The 23,781-nt window shown below is 39.2% G+C and overlaps 1 protein-coding gene across 2 annotated transcripts in view; it reads left to right on the top strand.

Annotated features, from left to right (window-relative positions):
* SLC25A42 (solute carrier family 25 member 42) overlaps positions 1-23,781 on the top strand; it is a 65,971-nt gene that overhangs the window by 16,661 nt on the left and 25,529 nt on the right. For both annotated transcript variants that reach the window (XM_072601571.1, XM_072601572.1), the window contains exon 2: positions 23,580-23,692. In XM_072601571.1, the coding sequence (XP_072457672.1) occupies positions 23,615-23,692 (78 nt within the window). In that variant the 5' untranslated portion in view covers positions 23,580-23,614. The remainder of the gene's footprint in view (positions 1-23,579; positions 23,693-23,781) is intronic.

Below are 23,781 nucleotides of genomic sequence, written 5' to 3'. Positions count from 1 at the left end.
TTGATGAGCATTCCCTCGATTTCCAGTCCTTGGTCACCACAAAAAGAGCTGCTATAAATATTTTTGTACAAATGGATCCTTTTCTCATTTTTATGATCTCTATGGGATGCAACCCTAGAAGTGATATTGCTGGGTCATAGGGTATGCACATTTTTATAGCTCTTTAGGCATAGTTCTATATTGTTCTCCAGAATGACTGGGTCACCTCACAGCTCCACCACCAACTAATTAGTGTTCCAACTCACCCACATCTCCATCATTTATTGTTTTACTATTTTGTCGTGTCAGCAAATCTGATAGGTGTGATATGGTATCTCAGAGTTGTTTTGATTTGCATTTCTCTAAACAGTAGTGACTTAGAACATTTTTTCATATGACTGTAGATATATTTAATTCCTTACTCTGAAAACTACCCATTCATATCCTTTGACAATTTATCAATTGGGAAATGACTTGTATTCCTGTACATTTGACTCAGTTCTCTATATATTTTAGAAATGAAGCCTTTATCATAGATACTCATAAAAATTCTTTCCCAGTTTTCTGCTTCCCTCCTAATCTTGGTTGCATTGGGTTTGTTTGTGCAAAAACTTTTCAGCTTAATGTAGTCAAAATTATCCATTTTGCATTTTGTAATGTTCTTTATCTCTTGTTTGGTCATAAATTTCTCCATTCTCTGTAAATCTGACAAACTATTCCTTGCTCCCCTAATTTGTTTATAGTATGAGCCTTTATACCTAGATCTTGTACCCATTTGGAATTTATTTTGGTGTACAGTGTCAGGCATTGGTCTGCACCCAGTTTCCACCACACTGTTATCCATTTTTCCTAGCAGTTTTTGTCAAACAGGGATTTCTTATTCCAGAAGCTGGGGTCCTTGGGTTCATCAAACAGTAGACTACTATAATCATTGACTACTGTGTCTTATGTACCTAACCTATTCCATTGATCTACTGCTCTATTTCTTAGCCAGCACCAAGTGGTTTTGATGGTTGCTGCTTTATAATACAATATGAGATCTGGTATGGTTAGGCCACCTTCCCTAGCATTTTTTTCATTAATTTTCTTGATATTCCAGACCTTTTGTTTTTCCAGATGAGTTTTGATATTTTTTTTCCTAGCTCTAGAAAGTAGTTTTCTGGTAGTCTGATTGGTATGGCACTGAATAAGTAAATTAGGGGGGCAGAGCCAAGATGGCGGGGTAGAAAGATGCATATACTCTAGCTCTTCCCCCCACAGCCCATAAAATATCCGTAAAGAAAGATTCCCAACAAATTCTCTAGCAGCAGAAGCCACAGAACAACGGAGTGGTGGAGACTTCTAGCCCAGGGTGACCTGGAAGGCTGACGGGAAAAGTCTGTTGCACCAGATGTGGAGTGGAGTTTAGCCCAGCCTTGACCTCACTGTGCAGGAAGGAGGACTGGAGCAGACCTCGGGGGTGGAATCCCCAGTGGAGGCAGCAGCAGTTCGCAGAGCCCTCAATCCACAGGCACCAAAGGTCAGGGAGAGGGCTTTTTCAGCTGGTCTGAGAAGGGAGCAGGGTTCCCCCCACCCATAGCTCTGACCCCAGGCGGTGGCAGTGATAGAGGCCTCAGCAGGCAGTGGCAACTCCCATGTCAGGCAACAGCCGACATCCATTGATGGAGGCCTCATTGTAAAGCCCCTGGGGAAATTGAGCTGCTGATCTGAACCTCAGCCCTGAGTGCTGGCATGATGGAACTAGAGGTGAGGCTGTTGTGGAGAGGAAATTCTACTATTTGCAGATTCTGGGCACAAAAGTTTCTGGTTGCTCCCAGATTAGTGTGCAGGCTTGATTGTGCCACCTTGGAGGAACTGAGATCTTAACAGAGTATACCCTACTCTTGACAAAGAACCCAAAAGTCAAATAACTGGTTGGGAAAATGCCCAAAAAGGGAAGAAAAAATAAGACTATAGAAGGTTGCATTCTTGGTGAACAGATATCTTCTCCCATCCTTTTGGATGAGAAAGAACAATGCTTACCACCAGGGAAAGACATAAAAGTCAAGGCTTCTGTATCCCAAACATCCAAAATAAATATTCAGTGCTCTCAGGCCATGGAAAAGCTGAAAAAGGATTTTGAAAATCAAGTAAGAGAGGTGAAGGAAAAATTGGGAAGAGAAATGAGAGAGATGCAAGAAAATCATGAAAAGCAAGTCAACAGCTTGCTAAAGGAGACCCCAAAAAATGCTGAAGAAAATGACACCTTTAAAAATAGGCTAACTCAATTGACAAAAGAGGTTCAAAAAGCCAATGAGGAGAAGAATGCTTTAAAAAGCAGAATTAGCCAAATCGAAAAGGAGATTCAAAAGCTCATTGGAGAAAATAGTTCTTTAAAAATTAGAATGGAACAGATGGAAGCTAATGACTTTATGAGAAACCAAGAACTCACAAAACAAAATCAAAAGAATGAAAAATGGAGAAATGGAATGGGGCAGATTATCTCTCATGAAAGAGGCAAGAAAAAGCTTTTTCAGTGGAGGGGAAAAGGGGAGAGGTGAGAGGGAAAAAGTGAAGATTACTCTCATCACATTTGGTTTAAGGAGGGAATAAGATGCACACTCAACTTTGGTATGAAAATCTATCTTACGCTACAGGAAAGTAAGGGAGAAGGGGATTAGTGGGGTGGGGGAATGATAGAAGGGAGGGCAAATGGGAGGAGGGAGTAATTAGAAGTAAACACTTCTGGGGAGGGACAAGGTCAAAAGAGAGATCAGAATAAATGGGGGGCAGAATAGGATGGAGGAAAATACAGTTGTCTTACACAACATGACTATTATGGAAGCCTATTGCAAATCTACACATATATAGCATATATTGAATTGCTTGCCTTCTCAGTGGGAATGTGTGGGGAGGGAGGAAGGGAGAGAAGTTAGAACTCAAAGTTTTAGGAATGAATATTCGAGAATTGTTTTTGCATGCAACTCAGAAATAAGAAATACAGGTAATAGGGTATAGAAATCTATATTGCCCTACAAGAAAAGAGAAAAGATGGGGATAAGGGAGGAGAGGGGTGTGATAGAAGGGAAGGCAGATTTGGAGAAGGGGTAATCAGAATGCATGGCATTTTGGAGTGGGGGGAGGGGAGAGATGGGGAGAAAATTTGGAACTCAAAATTTTGTGGAAATGAATATTAAAAAACTAAAAATAAATGAACATAATTTAAAATTTTTTAAATTATAAAAGAATAAGTAAATTAATTTAGGTGGAATTATCATCTTTATTATATTAGCTTTGCCTACCCATGAGCAACTGATATTTTTTCAATTACTTAGATCTGACTTTGTTTGAAAAGTGTTTTCAGTTGTGTTCATATAGTCCCTGGGTTTGTTTTGGCAGGTAGGCTTTCAAATATTTTAGTGTCTACTCTAAATTTAAATGGGATTTCTCTTTCTATCTCTTGCAGTTGAGCTTTATTAGTAATATGTGGAAATGCAGATGATTTATGGGGGTTTATTTTGTATCCTGAATCATTGCCAAAGTCGTTTATTATTTCAAGTAGTTTTTTACTTGATTCTCTAGGATTCTCTATCAACATATTATCTGTATAGAGTGATAACTTAGTTTCTTCTTTCCCTATTCTAATTCCTTCTATTTTTTTTCTTCTCTTATTGATAAAGTTAACATTTCTTGTACCATATTGAATACCAGTGGTGTTAATGGACATCCTTGTTTCACCCCGATCTTATTAGAAATACATCTAACTGATTCCATTACCTATAATGCTTGCTGATGGTTTTAGGTAGATAGTACTTATTATTTTAAGGAAGGCTCCATTTATTCCTATGCTCTCCAGTGTTTTCAACAGGAATGGATATTGTATTTTGTCAAAAACTTTTTCTGCATCTATTGAGATAATCATATGGTTTCTGTTAGTTTTGTTATTGATATGATCAGTAATGCTGATAGTTTTCCTAATATCGAACGAGCCCTGCATTCATGGTATAAATCCTACCTGTCCATAGTGTATCTCATGATAAGTTGCTATAATCTTTTTGCTAATATCTTATTTAAAATTTTTGCATCTATATTCACTAGGAAAATTGGTCTATAATTTCCTTTCTCTGTTTTGACTCTTCCCGGTTTAGGTATCAAAACCATATTTGTATCATACAAAGAGTTTGGTAGGACTCCTTCACCAGTTTTCCCAAATAGTCTATAGAGTATTGGAATTAACTATTCTTTACATGTTTGATAGAATTCACTTGTAGATCTAGCTGGCCCCAGAGATTTTTTCCTGGGGAGTTCATTGATGGCTTGTTCATTTTTTTTTTTTCTGAGATAGGGTTATTTAAGTATTTTACTACCTTTTCTGTTTCTGGGCAATTTATATTTTTTAAAATATTCATACATCTCACTTAGATTGTCAAATTTATGGGCATACAGTTGGGCAAAGTAATTTCTAATTATTGTTTTAATTTCCTCCTCGTTGGAGGTGAGTTCACCCTTTTCATTTTTGACGTTGGTTAATTTGGTTTTCTTCGTTTTTTAAATCAAATTGACCAAAGGTTTATCAATTTTATTGGTTTTTTTCATAAAAGCAGTGCTTAGTTTTATTAATTAGTTCAAGTTTTCTTAATTTTGATTTTATTAATCTCTCCTTTGGTTTTCAAAATTTCTAATTTGGTATTTAATTGGGGATTTTCAATGTGTTTTTTTCTAGCTTTTTCAATTGCATGCCCAATTCATTGTTCTCCTCTTTCTCTATTTTATTCATGTAAGCATTCAGAGATATAAAGCTTCCCCTAAGAACTGCTTTTTCTGCATTTGGTAGGTTGTCTCATTATCATTCTCTTGAATTAAATTATTGGTTGTTTCTATGGTTTCTTGTTTGACCCACTCATTCTTTAGGATTAGATTATTTAGTTTTCAAATAATTTTTCGTCTATCTTTCCATGACCCTTTACATATAATTTTTATTGCATGATGATCTGAAAGGGGTCCATTGACTGTCTCTGCCTTTCTGCACTGGACTGTTAGGTTTTTATTCCCCAGTACCTGGTCACTTTTTGTGTATGTGCCATGTGCCACTGAGAAAAATGTATATTTCTTTCTATTCCCATTCAGTTTTCTCCAGAGATCAGTCATATCTACCTTATCCAGAATTCTGTTCACCTTTTTAACTTCTTCCTTGTTTATTTTGAGGTTAGATTTATCAGGTCCAGAGAAGGGGAGGTTGAAATATAGTTGTGCTGTTGATTTCTTGCTGTAACTCCCTTTACTTCTCCTCTAAGAATTTGGATGCTATACCACTTTGTGCATATGTGTTTAGTAATGATATTGTTTTGTTGTCTACGGTGCCTTTTAGCAGGATATAGTTTCCTTCTCTATCTCTTTTGATTAGGTCTATTTCTACTTTTGCGTTGTCTGAGATTAGGATTGCTACCCCTGCTTTTTAACATCAGCTGAAGCATAATATATTCTTCTCCAGCCTTTTACCTTTACCCTGTGTGTATCCCACTTTTTCAGGTGTGTTTCTTGTAAATACCATATTGTAGAAATATGATTTTTAATCCATTGTACTATCTGCCTCTGTTTTGTGAGAGTTCATTCCATTCATATTCATAGTTATGATTACTATCTGTGTCTTTCTCTCTATCCTATTTCCCTCCCATTTATGCTTTTATTTCTCCCTTCTCCCTTACTCTCCTCAGAAGAGTTTTACTTTTGATCACTACCTCCCTCAATTTTCCCTCCCTTCTGTCAGCCCCTCTCCCTTTTATTTCCCTTTTCCCTTCCCTTTTAATCCCCCTCCTTTTTCTTCCTTTTTAAAAAATAATTTATGTATTTTTAGTTTTCAACATTCATTTCCATAAGATTTTGGGTTTCAGATTTTCTTTCTCTCCCTCCCCCCACCCCAGGACAGCATGCAGTCTGATATAGGCTCTACATATGCATTCACATTAAACATTTTCTAGCACAGAGTGAATGTAATAATAAATAGTAATTGTTTCTCTTTTACCCAAAAACCCTGAGGGTCTTCCCCTCCTAGTTTGATTTTTTTTTTTTATTAAAGAGGCCATCTTTTGAGTAATTTAAAGTAAGCCTATTCATTGAATGAGGGCAGCTAAGTAATGCAGTGAATAGAGCACCAGTGCAGGAGTCAGGAGGACCTGAGTTCAAATCTCACCTCAGACACTTGACACTCACAAGCTGTGTGACCTTGGACAAGTCACTTAACTCCAATTGCCTCATCCTGGGTCATCTCCAGTCATCCTGATGAATATCTGGTCACTGGATTCTGATGACTCTGGAGGAGAAGTGAGGCTGGTGACCTGCACAACCCTCCTTCACTCAAAACAAAGTCAAGTGTAAGTCATGTCATTAGTTCTCTGATGGCGTGCTCTTCTTTGGCAACGAAGGATGAACACACACATTCATTGAATGGGTGTATCTCATTCAAAGGGAGAATGTGATAAGACCTTAGACTGAAAGGGCCAGGGTCTCACATTGCATCCTGGGCCATCTCTAGTCGTCATGATGAATATCAGGTTCCTGAATCCAGATAGCTCAGGAGAAGAAAGTGAAGTTGGTGATCTTACACAGCCCTCCCTCACTCACATCAAAGTCAACTGAAAGTCATGTCATCATCTTGATGTCATGGTCCTCTTCGAGAACAAAGGACTAACACAATTTTCACATTAGTTATGATGTAAAGAATAATTAGAGCTAATGGGAGGAGCCAGAGAAAGAAGAAACAAAACAACAAAATAAAAGGAGAACAAATAGTATGCTTCCATCTACATTCAGACTTCAGACTTTGGTTTGTTTTTTTTTTTCCTGGATGTAGATAGCATTTTCCATCTTGAGTGTTTTGATCCACCTCCATTGATGCAACCAACCCACTCCAAATACAACCAACTCACTCTGGTCGTTTCTTTCCTTTGTTCTTCTTGGCTTACATGATATAGTAGAAAGAGCAGTCAATCAACAAGCATTTGTTAAGCACTTACTATGTGTCAGGCACTATTAAGCACTGAGGATACAAAGAAAGGTGAAAGACAGTCCCTGCCCTCAAGTAGCTCACATTCTAATGAGAGAGGCAACATAAAATAACATACAGGTGGCACTATCACAGGAAGTAACCTCAGTGAGAAGGCACTAGCAGTGAGAGGGACTGGGAAAGGGCTTTCCCAGAAGGTGAGATTTTAGCTGAGTCTTAAAAGAGGCCAGGGAAGCCAAGAGATAGAAGTGAGGAGGGAGATGTATGGAGGGCAGCCAGTATAAAAGCATAGCATCTGGAAATGGGGTGTTGTGTGTTAAGCTGTAATGCCAATGGGATACCCATAGCAGCTGCTATGAATATGCATGCATATTTCCAGAGTAATTTTGCAAAATGTAATAAACTGTCTTCCTCAAAGGCAAAACCAAAATATTTCTTTGAGACATCGTTAGAATACCAGGAGGTAAGATTTAACAGGGTACTTATCACTAATCCAGGGAGTGCCAACATGTTAAACCTTCTTTCTGTCAGGCCTCCCCATAAAAACAAGTTCCCCTAGACAAATTCCTCCCTCCACCCACTCACAGCTTGCTTCTCTCTCTCTGCTGTGCCTGTGTGGTCAGTTTCTCTCTCTCTCTCTCTCTCTCTCTCTCTCTCTCCCTCTCTCTCCCTCCCTCCCTCCCTCCCTCCCTCTGTCCTTCTCCGTCTCCTCCTTCAACAAGCTTCTCCCATTCTGAGCTCCATGTGAATACAGGTTCCATGTGTTACACCTATTAATGGGTGGGGAAGATCTTCATATTCTATTAACATTACATTGGTCTAGAGGACAGAGTCTGTGTAGAGAGAGAAATACTTGTAAGAAGACTAGAAAGAAGGATAGGAAGGGGCCACGTTGTGAAGAACTTTAAATGCCAAAATTAATTTGATATTTAATCCTGGAGGTAATAGGAAATCCATGAAGTTGTTTGGGTATGTGTGTATGGGTGGAGAGGAATTGCCCCAGTGTGTAGTAGACCTGTTCTTTGGCAACTGATGATAGAATATCCACTATCATAAATTAAGTTTTATGTCAGTTCAGCTTGATTCTACAAGTCTTTTTTCAGTCATTGTTGAACATTCATCTGGATATGCTGTGATCAATGATGCAGTTTGTACTCTGCTTTATTAAAAATTTATGTATTCACCTTTACTGAAGAAATGAAATGAAGTCATTTTACTGGACAAATAAACACTTCAATTTTTTTTAAGCTTCAGGAAATATGTAAGAATGAAATCCATAAGTCATTTACCTTTTTAACAGTGGTGCTTTTTTTAATTAAAATTTATTTTTAGTTTTCAACATTCACTTCCACAAAATTTTGAATTCCAAATTTTCTCCTCATCTCTCCCCTCTGCCCACCCCAGAAGAGCATGCATTTTGATTACCACTTCCCCAAATCTGTCTTCCCTTCCATCACACTCCTACCTTCTCTTATCCCCATCCCCTCTATTTTCTTGTAGTGCAAGATAGATTTCTGTACCCCATTGCCTGTATGTCTTATTTCCTAGTTGCATGTAAAAACAGTTTTTAACATTCGTTTTTAAAACTTTGAGTTCTAACTTCTCTTCCTTCCTCCCTCCCCACCCATCCCCATTGAGATGGTAAGCAATTCAATATAGGTTATACATGTGTAGTTATGCAAAACACTTCCGTGACAGTCATATTGTGAAAGACTAACTATATTTCTCTCCATCCTATCCTGGCCCCCCATTTATTCTATTCTCTTTTGACTCTTTCCCTCCTCAAAAGTGCTTATTTCTAATTATCCCCTCTTCCCATTTGCTCTCTCTTCTATCAATCCCCACCCCCCGCTTTTTCCCTTACCCCCTACTTTCCTGTAGTGTAAGATTTTAATACCAAACTAAGTGTGCATGTTATTTCCTCCTTAAGCCAAATGCATTGAGAGTAAGGTTCACTCTTTCCCTCTATTGAAAAAGCTTTTTCTTGCCTCTTTTATGTGTGACAATTTGTCCCATTCTCTTTCTCCCTTTCTCCTCCCAATATATTCCTCTCACCCCTTAATTTTATTTTTTTAGGTATCATCCCTTACTATTAACCTCACCATATCCTCTGTCTATATATGTGTGTGTATTATCCCTCCAAGTACCCAAATACTGAGAAAAGTTTCAAGAGTTACAAATATTATCTTTCCATATAGGAATGTAAACAGTTCAACTTTAGTAAGTCCCTTGTGATTTCTCTTTCCTATTTACCTTTTCATTCTTCTCTTGATTCTTGTGTTTGAAAGTCAAGTTTTCTATTCAGTTCTGATCTTTTCATCAAGAATGCTTGAAAGTCCTCTATTTCATTGAGTGACCGTTTTTTTCCTTGAAGTATTATACCTAGTTTTGCTGGGTAGGTGATTCTTGGTTTTAATCCTAGCTCCTTTGACTTCTGGAATATCATATTCCAAACCCTTCAATCTCTTAATGTAGAAGCTGCTAGATCTTGGGTTATTCTGAATGTATTTCCACAATACTCAAATTGTTTCTTTCTAGCTGCTTGCAATATTTTCTCCTTGACCTGGGAACTCTGGAATTTGGCTGCAGTATTCCTAGGAGTTTCTCTTTTGGGATCTCTTTCAGGAGGTGATAGGTGGATTCTTTCAATATTTATTTTGCCCTCTGGTTCTAGAATATCAGGGCAGTTTTCCTTGATGATTTCATGAAAGATGATGTCTAGGCTCTTTTTTTTTTAATCATGGCTTTCAGATAATGTGAGGCCAAGCAAAGTAGGATCTTTTGCTGTTTTTGTTTCAGTATAATCAAGAAATACAATGCCTCTATTTGAATGTGATTAAAGAAGACCTTCCTCACCCATTGATGGGCTTGCCCATTGAGGGAAGCTTGATGAGGGGGAGTTGTTTTGTAGGAGGGTCCCAAGTACCTTTTGTTTTTCCTATTGAGGCACTGGGTCAGAGGGTCATGCCCTCTGGCTCTGAAAAGTGTATAAATGCTCTGAGGGTGAGGTTTTACTTTGGGGCTTAGATTTGTAAGAAAGTTTGTGTTCCAGATGAGAGTCTAGGAAGCCACTAAACAGCCCCCCAACTTTGAACAGCCAGATATTGGTACTTCCCTCTCTGGTATCTGTGGTCAGACAGTTGGACCTGTCTGTTGATTTGTTGTATTTGCATTGATTATGGTTGGACAGAGGAAGCCATGTCTATTGATTTTTTATTTCTCTGTATTTTCTTTGAAGTTCAGGGTGCTGACTTTTCCCCCTGAACTAACATAATGATACATGTGCTTGATTAAAATGATTGTTAACCCCTCAAGTTGTCTTTCCTTTTAGAGAAGCAGATCAAAGAACCTGTGGTAGCAGCCCCCCTGTGTATGTTGGGGTGCTTACTATTACAAGTAGTCCAGTGATTTTTAAATTGTCCCTCCTGGATCTGTTTTCCAGGTCAATTGTTTTTCCAATGAGATATTTAATATTGTCTGCTAATTTTTTCATTTCTTTGGTTTTGTTTTATAATTTCTTAATTTTTCATACAGTCATTAGCTGCCATCTGCTCCATTCTAATCTATAAGCAATTGTTTTGTTCAGTGAGCTTTTGGATCTCCTTTTCCATCTGGCCAGTTCTGCTTTTTAGATCATTCTTCTCCTCATTGGCTTTTTGGATTTCTTTTGCCATTTAAGTTAGTCTATTTTTTTAAGTGTTATTTTCTTCAGCATTTTTTTGGGGTCTCCTTTACCAAGCAGTTGTGACCCATTTTTCGTGATTTTCTTGCATCACTCGCATTTCTCTTCCCAATTTGTGTTCTACTTCTCTTACTTGATTTTCAAAATCTCTTTTGAACTCTTCCATGGCCTGAGACCAATTCATATTGTTCTTGGAGGCCTTGGATATAGGAGTTTTGACTTTGTGGTCTCCTGGTCTTCCTTGTCACCAGAGTAAGATTCTATAGTCTGATTCTTTTTCCAGTTTTTGGTCATTTTCCCAGCCCTTTACTTGACTTTTGAGCTCTTTGTCAAGATAGTTCTCTGCTTCCAGTGGGGGTAGAATTGTACTGTCAGCTACTCAATCTTCCCCACAATCTGTGGGCCTAGAGCTCCAGAAACAGACACTGCCTCTGCCCCTGCTGGTGCAGCACTCTCTTCCATCCCCTCTGCTACCCTGGGGCTGGGTCAGTCTCCTCTCTCACACAAGTCTCCCAGGTTTTTTCCACTGCCTTTCCAATTTGTCCTTGGCGTTTTGGGATCCTGAAGTCTGGAAACCACCACAGGTGCCAGGATTCAGTCCCCCAGCCTGCTCAGGTCCCGTCTGTGTCAGGGTGTCCCATGCTGGACTGTACTCTGCTCCTAGGTTGGTGCAATAGATGCTTCCTGTTGATTTTCCATGCTGTCTTGGGCTGGAGATTTGCTTCACTCCATCATTTTGTGAGTTCCACAGCTCCAGAATTTGTTTAGAGTCATTTTTTACAGATATTTGGCTGGGCTTGGGGCTAGAGCTCTAGCAAGTTCGTGCTGTTAGTCCACGATCTTGGCTCTGACCCCCTAACAGTGGTGCTTTGAAATTCATTGTACAGTGTTTGGGAAGTGCTTCAGGATATTTTTTTTATATATTAATTTTATTTATTTTTAGTGTTCTACAATCACTACCATAAAACTTAGATTTTTTCCCCCCTCCCTACTCCTCACTACCCTCCTCCCTCCCCAAGACAGCATACAATTCTATATAGGATCTACATATACATTCCTATTGCATACATTTTCACTATAGTCATGCTGTGTAGAAGAACTAAAATAAATGGGAGAAATCATATAACAAACCAAAACATTAAACACATAAAAAATAATGATCTGCCACATTCTGTGATCGAATGCCATAGTTCTTTCTCTGGATGTGGAAGGCATTTTGCCTTAGAACATCATTGGGAATTTTTTTTTAAGTCCTTGCATTGCTATGAAGATCCAAGTCTACCAGAAAAACTCTCGCACATTGTGGTCATTGCTGTGCACAGAGTTCTTCTGGTTCTGCTCCTTTTGCTTGGCATCAGATCATATAAGTCTTTCCAGGCCTCTCTGAAGTCTTCTTGTTTATCATTTCTTATGTGCTTTAGGATTTTAGAACAGATGAGAAGAGGAAAATGTAGAGTATTATAAACACTTAAGGAGTTGAAGGGTGGAGTTCATGACAATATGAAAATTAGTTTTAAAACCTTTAAACAGATTTCTTTGCTATTTTCCAAAACATTTTGTTCAGAGGAAAAGGTTGCCATTGACTAATTTACCCCCACCTAACCACTTCTCCATGTGATTTTAAAAGTGATGGGAAATTTTGATTAACACAAAAGTATAGGTGGGGAAACAACTAAAGTAGTTAGTATAAAGTCTACCACTTTGAGCTTTGACAGTCCAAACATGATCAAGAAGCAGGTAAACTAGAATGGAAGTTATATACTGTGTACTGTGGCATATTTATTATTTGGGAAAGGTGAGTCATAATACTAGAACACCTGTAAGAAGTATATAAACTGCTGACCCATGTTTGTGAATCCTTCTGAATATAAGTAGGGAAATAGATCAGTATTTGGTTAACTTATTTTTGCTGTCTGGCTTCTGGGACACTTAGATCAGGTGACTAGGAGAAGACATGCAGGAAGGGGCCAAACTCTGGTGGTGTGGACAAAGCAGGCAGGTTTCCAGTGGCCTTTGTGGATTATGTGAATTAGTTCGGTAAGTTCATTTTAGTAAATATTGATTAAGCATCTTATGAATTCATGACACTATACTTTTAGATGAAAGTGTTAACCACAGATTTTGTAGTAGATAATAGAGAACAGAAATAGATCTCATACAAAGTAATCATGGGTGCCCAAGACAAGGACAAGGTGCTGTGCCAGGTCTGAGGATAGAAAGAAGTTTGAGGGATCCTGAGATCATATCACACGAGTGTTGTGTGAAGAGTCTAGGTATGTTTTGAGTAGAGGAAAAAAGGAGTGGGGGAGGGTAAGAAGGGTCAGTGTCACGTGATATAACTGGCTTCAAGTACTTGAAGGGCTTTCATATGACAAAGGGATTAAATTTGTTCTACTTGGCTCTAAATGTCAGAAGGAGTAACAATGTGCAGAAGTTGCAGAGGCAGATTTAGGTTGGATATAAGAAATAACTTCTTAACAGAGTGGTCCAAGAGAGGAATGGGCTTCACTACAATGATATTGTATAAATATTTTCATTTCTACTTTAATGATAAGCGCATATTGGCTTCATGACAGGACAAAGCTTTTTTTTCTTCTACTTTTATTTTCAGTTCCAGATTTTCTCCCTCCCCCGTTCCCATCTCCTTCTTCACAAAGAGATACAAAACCCATTACAAATATTGTCATTCAAAACAAATGTCCACACTAGCCATGTTTGGCAGTGGGGGTGGGGAGCAAGTGAAAGAAAAAAATATGCTTCAGTCTACATTCTGAGGCCATCAGCTCTCTATTTGGAGATGGATAACATGTTTCCTCATGAGCCCTTTGGAACTGTTATGAGTCATAGTGTTACTAAGTCTTTCCCAGTTGATTATCTCTACTATATTGCTGTTAGTGTGGACATTGTTCTCCTGGTTCTACTCACTTCACTTTGAATCAGATCATATAAGTTTTCTGAGAACAAATCCCTTAACCTTTCTGAGCTTCACTTCATCTGCATGATAGGGGTAATATCCATAGTCCCTTCCTCACATTCTTGAAAATATGCATGTAAACATTTGCAAGCTTTATAGTGCTATATACATTTCAATTATTACTCAATATAGGTTGTATTTGATGGCCTTCAGGGTCCTTTCAGTCCAGATTCTATGATTTCCCACTTTAGTGAGAGGTAACCCAAAAAAGATATATGAGATCGGGGCCCTTTGATCTGCATTATAAAGAATGGGTAGCTTTTTCGAGGGGGCAGAGCCAAGATGGCGGAGTAGAAAGACGTACATACACATAGCTCCAAACCCACAACCCATAGAATGGCTACAGGGAAGTAACCCACAGCGAATTCTGCACCCAGAGGCTACGGAACATTGGAGCGAGGGAGATTTCTGTTCCAGAGAGACCTGCAAACCTCTCGCGGGGGGGTCCTTCGCGCTGCGGACTGGGCGCTGGGACTGGGAGCTGAGTGCAGCCCTGCCGCGGTCGCGGCACCGAGAGGAAAAGATCCGAGCGGGCTTCAGGGACGGGAGCTCCAGCAGCCACGTGGGTCCCTCCACCCACAGAGGGACCTGCAAACCTCTCGCAAAAGGTCCGTTGCGCTGCAGACGCGGAGCCCAGCCCAGACCTGCCGCGGCCACGGCACCGGGAGGTACAGATCCGAGCAGGCTTCAGGGACGGGATCTCCAGCGGCCGCACAAGTCCCTCCACCCACAGGTGATGGGGGTCAGTGAGAGAGTCTCTTTGGTGGGTCGAGAGGGGAGTGGGGTGCCCCCATAACTCAGGCCCCCCCGGGAGGTAGAAGCTGAGAGGCAGCTGCAGACGGGGTCTCCCCAAGGGGGCAGGAGCCTGGATCCATTGTGGAAGGTCTGTGCATAAACCCCCTGAGGGAACTGAGCCTGAGAGGCAGCCCTGCCCCAACCTCAGCACCTGAACTTAATCTCACACTGAATAGCAGCCCTGCCCCCGCCAAAAGCCCTAAGGCTGGAAGCAGCATTTGAATCTCAGACCCCAAACACTGGCTGGGAGGATCAGGAGGCAAGGTGGGTGTGAGGAGAATATTCAGAGGTCAAGTCACTGGCTGGGAAAATGCCCAGAAAAGGGAAAAGAAATAAGACTATAGAAGGTTACTTTCTTGGTGAACAGGCATTTCCTCCCTTCCTTTCTGATGAGGAAGAACAATGCTTACCATCAGGCAAAGACACAGAAATCAAGGCTTCTGTGTCCCAGCCCACCCAATGGGCTCAGGCCATGGAAGAGCTCAAAAAGAATTTTGAAAATCAAGTTAGAGAGGTAGAGGAAAAGCTGGGAAGAGAAATGAGAGACATGAAGTCAAAGCATGAACAGCAGATCAGCTCCCTGCTAAAGGAGACCCAAAAAAATGTTGAAGAAAATAACACCTTGAAAACTAGCCTAACTCAATTGACAAAAGAGGTTCAAAAAGCCAATGAGGAGAAGAATGCTTTCAAAAGCAGAATTAGCCAAATGGAAAAGGAGATTCAAAAGCTCACTGAAGAAAATAGTTCTTTCAAAATTAGAATGGCACAGATGGAGGCTAAGGACTTTATGAGAAAGCAAGAAATCACAGAACAAAGCGAGAAGAATGGAAAAATGGAAGATAATGTGAAATATCTCATTGGAAAAACAACTGACCTGGAAAATAGATCCAGGAGAGACAATTTAAAAATTATGGGACTACCTGAAAGCCATGATCAAAAGAAGAGCCTAGACATCATCTTTCATGAAATTATCAAGGAAAACTGCCCTGAGATTCTAGAACCAGAGGGCAAAATAAATATTCAAGGAATCCACAGAACACCGCCTGAAAGAGATCCAAAAAGAGAAACTCCTAGGAACATTGTGGCCAAATTCCAGAGTTCCCAAGTCAAGGAGAAAATATTGCAAGCAGCTGGAAAGAAACAATTCAAGTATTGTGGAAATACAATCAGGATAACACAAGATCTAGCAGCCTCTACATTAAGGGATCGAAGGGCATGGAATAGGATATTCCAGAAGTCAAAGGAACTAGGACTAAAACCAAGAATCACCTACCCAGCAAATCTGAGTATAATACTTCAGGGGAAAAATTGGTCTTTCAATGAAATAGAGGATTTTCAAGCATTCTTGATGAAAAGACCAGAGCTGAAAAGAAAATTTGACTTTCAAACACAAGAATGAAGAGAACCATGAAAAGGTGAACAGCAAAGAGAAGTCATAAGGGACTTACTAAAGCTGAACTGTTTACATTCCTACATGGAAAGACAATATTTGTAACTCTTGAAACATTTCAGTATCTGGGTACTGGGTGGGATAACACACACACACATGCACACACGCACACATACATAGAGACAGAGTGCACAGAGTGAATTGAAGAGGATGGGATCATATCTTAAAAAAAAAATGAAATCAAGCAGTGAGAGAGAAATATATTGGGAGGAGAAAGGGAGAATTGAATGGGGCAAATTATCTCTCATAAAAGAGGCAAGCAAAAGACTCATTAGTGGAGGGATAAAGAGGGGAGGTAAGAGAAAAACATGAAGTCTACTCTCATCACATTCCACTAAAGAAAAGAATAAAATGCACACTCATTTTGGTATGAAAACCTATCTCACAATACAGGAAAGTGGGAGACAAGGGAACAAGCAGGGTGGGGGGGATGATAGAAGGGAGGGCATGGGGAGGAGAGTGCAATTCGAGGTCGACACTCATGGGGAGGGATAGGATCAAAAGAGAATAGAAGTAATGGGGGACAGGATAGGATGGAGGGAAATATAGTTAGTCCTATACAACACAACTATTATGGAAGTCATTTGCAAAACTACACAGATTTGGCCTATATTGAATTGCTTGCCTTCCAAAGGGAAGGGGTGGAGAGGGAGGGAGGTAAAGAAGTTAGGATCAAAGTGTTAGGATCAACTGTCAAGTAATGTTCTTGTCACTAGGAAATAAGAAATACAGGTAAAGGGGTATAGAAAGCTATCTGGCCCTACAGGACAAAAGAGAAGACGGAGACAAGGGCAGAGAGGGATGATAGAAGAGAGAGCAGATTGGTCATAGGGGCAATTAGAATCCTTGGTGTTTGGGGGGGGGAGGGGAGAAAAGGGGAGAAAATTTGTAACCCAAAATTTTGTGAAAATGAATGTTAAAAGTTAAATAAATAAATTTAATTAAAAAAAAAAGAATGGGTAGCTTATTGTTGTTTTATAGGGTAGAGTGATAAATGGTTTATTGGAAGGATAGATATACAGGAACAGATGTCATTCAACAAACCTTTCATTAGTGGATGAAGCCACAAAAAACACTTAAGTCCACAGTCCAATCAGCTGTATATCTATCACCTCAGACTCCAGATTACTGGGGGCAGGAAGACTGCATAGAATAAAGCAGGACTTATTGTTAGTTGATTAAATTCCCCCTGTAGCAATAGTTTTATATCCCAAAGGAGGACAGGATATCCTAGTGATATTCTCATGACATTTTCCTGGTTAATCATGAACAAGGTACCTTGGGGTTAAGTGGAGACATGGGGTTATGACATTACTGATCTAGCTCTTGAAAGGGGCTACAGAAGCCAAAAGAAGCTTATTCCTGTTAAACAGAAACTTAAATAGGTGAAATTTAGAGCAAGCATGAGTATAAGCATCAAGGCAGCTAAGTGACACAGTGGACAGAGCGTTAGACTTGGAGATAGGAAAACCTGAATTCAGATCCCACCTTAGACTCTTTCTAGCTGTATGACCCTGGGCAAGTCCCTTGACATCTGTCCACCTGAGTCCCCTCATCTATTAAAAGGGAATAATAATAGCATCTACCTTCCAGGTAATGAGATAATATTTGTAAAGCACTTTGAAAACTTTAAAGTGTTTTATAAATGCTAGCTTTAATAGCTATTTTTTGAAAAAAATTTCTTTATTTGTTTTTAGTTTTCGACATTCACTTCCATAAGATTTTGATTTTTAAATTTTCTCCTCCTCCCTCCCCTCTAACCTCCCCAAGACAGCATGCAGTTTGATATAGCCTCTACGTATACATTCATATTAAACATATTTTCACATTAGTCATGATGTAAAGAGGAATTGGAACAAATGGGATGAACTATGAGAAAGAAGAGACAAAACAAAACAACAACAAAAAAAGAGAGTAAATAGTATGCTTTAATCTGCATTCAGGCTCCATAGTTCTTTTGCTGGATGCGGACAGCATTTTCCATCATGAGTCTTTTGGAGTTGTCTTAGATCCTTGCATTGCTGAGAAGAACCAAGTTTATGAAAGTTAGTTGTGGCACAGTGTGACTGTACCTGCACACAATGCTCTCCTGGTTTAACTCACTTTACTCAGCATCAGTTTCATGTAGATGTTTCCAGGTTTTTCTGAAGTCCACCTGCTTATCATTTCTTGTAATAGCTATTATTCTTATTAAATTACTGTTATGTAGGTACTGAATGAACTTAGACCAATAATATAACTCTTGTTGTCCACACATTTTCCACACAGAATCTGAATTGAAAGGGATATCAGGCTAAGTTTTCATATCCATGCCTAAAGCATGAATCCCCTCTAAAAATATCTGTCCCAAAGTAATCATTCATTCCCTGATTGAAGACCTCCAGAGATGGAAAACTCACTAACTACATTTTTCTTTTTGCCATCACTCTAATTTAGACCCTCACTACTTTTCTTTTAAAAATTGTTTTATTGCTGTCTTTTTATAATCTAATCTTAGCTTTATGTCCTCATTCTCTGCCCTGGCCCTGTTTAAAATGAAAACAACAATATTTAAGCAAAGCCAGTGGTCAGAGCAGTCTATATGTAGAATATATATTCTGTGTTCTTTCTGTACTTAGAAAAATAGGTCTTCTTATCATGAAATTCTCTAGATTTTTAGATTATTCATTATAACTTGATTGTTTTTATATATTTTAATTATAATTTGATTGCATTTAATGCATTATTGAAGCCATAGTAAATATTGGTGTTGGCTCTGCTTTCTTCACTCTGTATCATTTTGTTCAAGTTCTTCCATGTATCTCTGAATTCTTCATTCATTATTGTCATACAATAATATTCACTTCATCTCCCTGTTGGGGAATCGAACCCCAGTTTCAGACATGATAGTCAGGGTACTCACCACTGTACTAATGAGGATGGCTATTTATGGCCCAAAAACTTATGGTACATCACAACTACTTAGTGCTGATGGAGCCACATTTATTAGTGATAAGGACATGATCCTAGAGAGATGGACTGAATACTTACATAGTGTTCTCAACAGACCATCATCAATCAGTGCTGAAACCATTCACTGTTTACCTCAGGTTTAAGTCAATCCCTCCTTAGATGAACTTCCAAATGAAGTAGAGGTTTTGAAGGCCATTAGGCTCCTTTCATGTGGCAAAGCATTGGTGCTGATTCCATTCCAACTGAGATTTACAAGGTAGGGGAACCATTGTTCATACTAAAGCTGACTGAAATTTTCTAGGTTATATAGCAAGAGGAGGTTATCCCCCAGGAGTTCAAGGATGCCTCTATTGCCCATCTCTATAAAGGTAAAGGAAATAGATTGTCCTGTGACAATCACAGGGGGGTCTCTGTCTTAGTCATTGCTGGCAAGATTCTTGCTAGAGTCTTCCTTAATAGGCTGATCCTTCACCTGGAAGATAGTCATCTACCCGAGAGCCAATTTGGCTTCAGAAGGGGCCGAGGAACAGTCAATATGGTGTTTGCTGCCCGATAACTCCAGGAAAAATGCCAGGAGCAGAACAGAGGTCTGTACACAATGGTTGTAGCTCTGACCAAGGCCTTTGACACTGTTAGTTGTGAGGGCTTATGGAAAATTATGTCAAAAGTTGGTTGCCCTGAGTTCATCACTATTGTTTGTCAATTTCATTATGGCATGTTTGCTCGGGTTCTGGATAGTGGACAATGCTCTCGTGTCTTCCCAGTCACCAATGGAATGAAAAAGGGCTGTGTGCTTGCTCCCATGCTTTTTAGCATGATGTTTTCAGCCATGTTGTCAAATGCTTTCAATGAGGATGAAAAAGGCATCAAGGTCAGCTACTTGTATTGATGGTAAATTCTTCTGTTTGAAAAGGCCACAAACCAAGACCAAAGTGGAGGGAGTGTTGGTGCATGATTTTCTGTTTGCAGATGATTGTGCACTCAATGCAGCCTCTGAAGCTGAGATGCAACAAAGTATGGATCAATTCTCTGCTGCCTCTGCTAATTTTGACCTAATAATTAACACCAAGAAAGCACAGGTGTTCCATCAGCTAGCACCACACCATCCATATGTGGAACCATCTGTTACAACAAATGGAGAAGTTTTGAATGCTGTGGATAAATTCACTTACCTTGGTAGTGTACTTTCCAGGGATGTACACTGACAATGAGGTTGATGCACGCATTGCCAGAACTAGCTCAGTGTTTGGGAGGCTCCAAAGAAAAGCGGTATTGACTACCAAACTGAAGGTCTACAGAGCTGTTGTGCTGACCTCATTGTTGTATGCCTGTGAAACATGGACAGTCTACCAGCGCCATGCCAGAAAACTGAATCCCTTCCATTTGAACTGTCTTAGGAAGATTCTGAAGATCACCTGGAAGGATAAGGTACCAGACACTGAGGTCCTTACTCAAACTAAATTGAATGCTTATTCAAACTATGCTTCAGAGAGAGCAACTCTGAGGGGCTGGCCACATTGTTCAAAAGCAAAATGTACGCTTGCCAAAAAGACTATTTTATGGAGAACTCACACAGGGCAAGCAATCATATGGTGGTCAGCAGCGATACAAGGACCCTCTCAAGGTCTCACTCAAGAACTTTGGATTTGCTTGTGCGACATGGGAGATACTGTTACAGGACCACTCAGCATGGTGTGCCCACATCAAAAAGGGTGCTTTATTCTATGAGCAAAGCAGAATTGAGACAGCAGAAAGTAAACATGAGATGCCCAATTTGGACTATCCACCCCAAATGTTGACACAAACTGTCTGTGCCTAATCTGTGGTAGAGCATTCCAAGCTCGGATTCATCTGATCAGCCACAATCGGACACATTGAAATTTGAGTTTATCATGGTGATGTCATTTTGGTCCTCTTCGAGAATGAAGGACAACAACCTCCACAGTAATATTCTATTATATTCCATTCCATTCATATCCAGTGGGTTTAGACTTTTAATTCAACATTCATTCAATAAACATTTAGTAAACAGTATTTATAGCAATATAAGTTTATAGCAGTCTTTTTTGCAGTAGCAAAGAACTGGAAACAAAGGAGATGCCCATTGATTTAGGAAATGGATAAGTAAAATATGGTACAGGAATGTAATAGAATATCCTTTAGAAAGCTGCATAGCATAATGGAAAGAGCCTTGGCTCCAGAGTCAGAGGATCTAGCTTCTGATGCTTTGTATCTTTGTAACTTTGGGCTAAGTCATATAACCTCCTTGGGCCTCAGTTTCCTTTTCTGTAAATTGAGGGGGTAGGACCAGGTGACCTGTGAGTTCTTTTTCAATTCTATATCTGTGATCCTGTGGTCATTGTGCTGCAGGAAATCATGAATATGATAAATGTTGTTGTAGATCATCCTTCTTTTCAAAGAGGACCAGTGACATCATGGGGTCATGTGTACCTCACAGGTGAATTGGATCTAAGTGAGGCACAGTTGCACAACGTTTGCTTTCTCTTCCAGAGTCATTGAAGTCCAGTGGCAGGACAAAAGTCAGGACAACTGGCAATTAACTTGTGACTAGTGGAAGACTAGGGAGTCTTTGATGTTTTCATGGCTGTGGAACAGATTGGTTTCATATGCCCATTCCTCCAGGGAAAGTCTTCACATGCTTAGGGTAGACATACCTCTAACTCTGACAGATCTGAGATCTGTGGGTTACCCTTAGCCTGGTTTAGCCTGTCTGCTGAGGTAGTTTCATTGAGGTGTGGCCAGTGTGCATGCTACAGCTTACCATTACATAGTAAATGCAGAGAAGCACAAGAATACTTAGATGAACCATGAAAGTGAAATAGGAAGAAAAGTCCGGCAAAGTAATTGAAAAAGAATGCTTTGGGATGATTTACCTGAGTTTGGACCTGAGAAAAGATGAGCATACTCCACCCTGCCTTCTTTTTCTTTTTTTTTGTGTCATTTTTTAAAAAAAAAATTTTAGTTAATATCTTATTTTTCTCAATTACATGTAAAAACAATTTTAACTTTTTTGTTCATATTTTGAGTTCCATATTCTCTCAGCTTTCACTGTAAGTCCTACAGAATTGTCTTAGATCATTGTATTGCTGAAACTAGATAAGCTATTCGTAGTAGATCATCAGACAGTACTGTGTACAATGTTCTCCTGGTTCTGCTCATGTAAGTCTTTCCATTTTTTTTCTTAGAGCATCCTGCTCATCATTTCTTAAAGCACAGTAGTATTCTATCACAATCATATACAACTTCTTCAGCCATTCCCCAATTTATGGGCATCCCTCAATTTCTAATTCTTTGCCAACACTAAAAGAACTGCTGTAAATATTTTTGTATAGATAAGTTCTTTTCTTTTTTGTTTTTTTTAATCTCTTCTCCATGCCTTCTTTACAGAGGCTGGAGACTGTTGCTGTAGAGCACATAGGAGGTGTCAAAAGAATAATTTTTCTGTGGTAGAGGGATTCCTTGTTCAGGTAGTGTACGAACTAAATGTCCTTCAAGCTCCCTCCCAATCTTGTAATTCTCATTCTATTGTTTGCTTAATTTTTTTTATTATGAACCTGAGAGACCAACAAACATAAAACATTTCAGTATACAAAGAACTGGACAAAAGAGAATGCATATGTAACTGTATATGTAAGTTTGTTTGGGTTTTTTTTTTCATAAAAGTGCATACGAAACTTAACATGATAGTAACAAAACTGCCCTACTTGTCTTTAGCCCCTCCTGAACTTCCTCTTCCTTTTTTCTGTATATTTTAAAAAAGGTTTCATTAACAATTTTTTTTTCCTGAATCACCATCATCACCCACCAACTCCTGCCATCTTTGTAGCAAATATAGACAAGCAAAAAATTCACACATAGGCCTTGTCTGTCTCCCTTCTGCCAAGAGAACAATTTTTTCATTTAGGAGTTCTCTGTACCCATAAAATTACTGTTGTAGTCCTTATCCCCTTCATCCACATACCATATTCAAATATCTGCATTCATGTACTGTAATTTTTTCAGCTATTCTGTAACTAATAGGCACACACTTTGTTTTTCATTCTTTGAAACTATACAAAGTGCTACTATAAAAATTTGGTGCATATGAATCCTTTCTGTCTTTGATATCTTTGAGGTACAGTATATGCCTAGTAATGGTTATGATTCAGGTTAAAGTTACAATTTAGTGACGCTGTAAGTACAGTTCCATATTACGTTACAAGAAACAATTAGTTTGCAACTCCATGAGCAGTACATTACTGTGCTTGTCTTCCCATGGCCCCTGAAGCAGTCATTTTCCTTTTGTAACATCTTTGCCAAATGTTTTCATTTATATTTTTCTTATTAATGATCTGGTTGGTGATTTTATTGTGATTTCTGTGTAGGTCATTAAGAGTTTATAAATTACTTTCCTTATAGAAATCTTGTGAGGTAGGAAGTACAACTTATTTTTATCCCAATGAGGAAACTGAGGCCAAAAGAAGCTCAATGATTTGCTACAGTCTCTTTTGACTGGTAAGTAGCAAAGCTAGTACTTGTCCCGGAGGTTCCTGACCTGAAGTTCAGGACTCTTGTCACAGCACCATTCTGCCTTAGAAGAACAACTATTGCTTGTTTGGGGCGGAAAAAGCCCTTCTTTAGTCTTCTCTGATTTCAGTCTTGGGATCATAGAACTGGAAGTGACTCTGACCAATCATTGGCTTCCATACTCTTCCTTGAAGTAGATGATTTCTGTATGACAGTGTACATTTTTGTTTTAATCTAGGAATACCATCCTCTATCATTATCAACAAGACTGGTATGGGTAATGGTGTGAAAGAAGCTTCTGTGGGTTTAAAAGAGAAAGATGTGAAGACCATTCTACCAGTCAATGGCGAGGTAAGTACACAAAATGCTTTCCTTTCTGGTAGCCTTGCTTAATTTGTAGATCTGTCCTGTCAAATATGCTTTTTCTCAAAGTTACTTCT

This window comes from Notamacropus eugenii, chromosome 4 (genome assembly GCF_028372415.1).
Source record: "Notamacropus eugenii isolate mMacEug1 chromosome 4, mMacEug1.pri_v2, whole genome shotgun sequence".
Classification (NCBI taxonomy): domain Eukaryota; kingdom Metazoa; phylum Chordata; class Mammalia; order Diprotodontia; family Macropodidae; genus Notamacropus; species Notamacropus eugenii.
The sequence above is the reverse complement of the archived record's forward strand: the minus strand, read 5'-3'. Positions and strand labels throughout refer to the sequence as shown.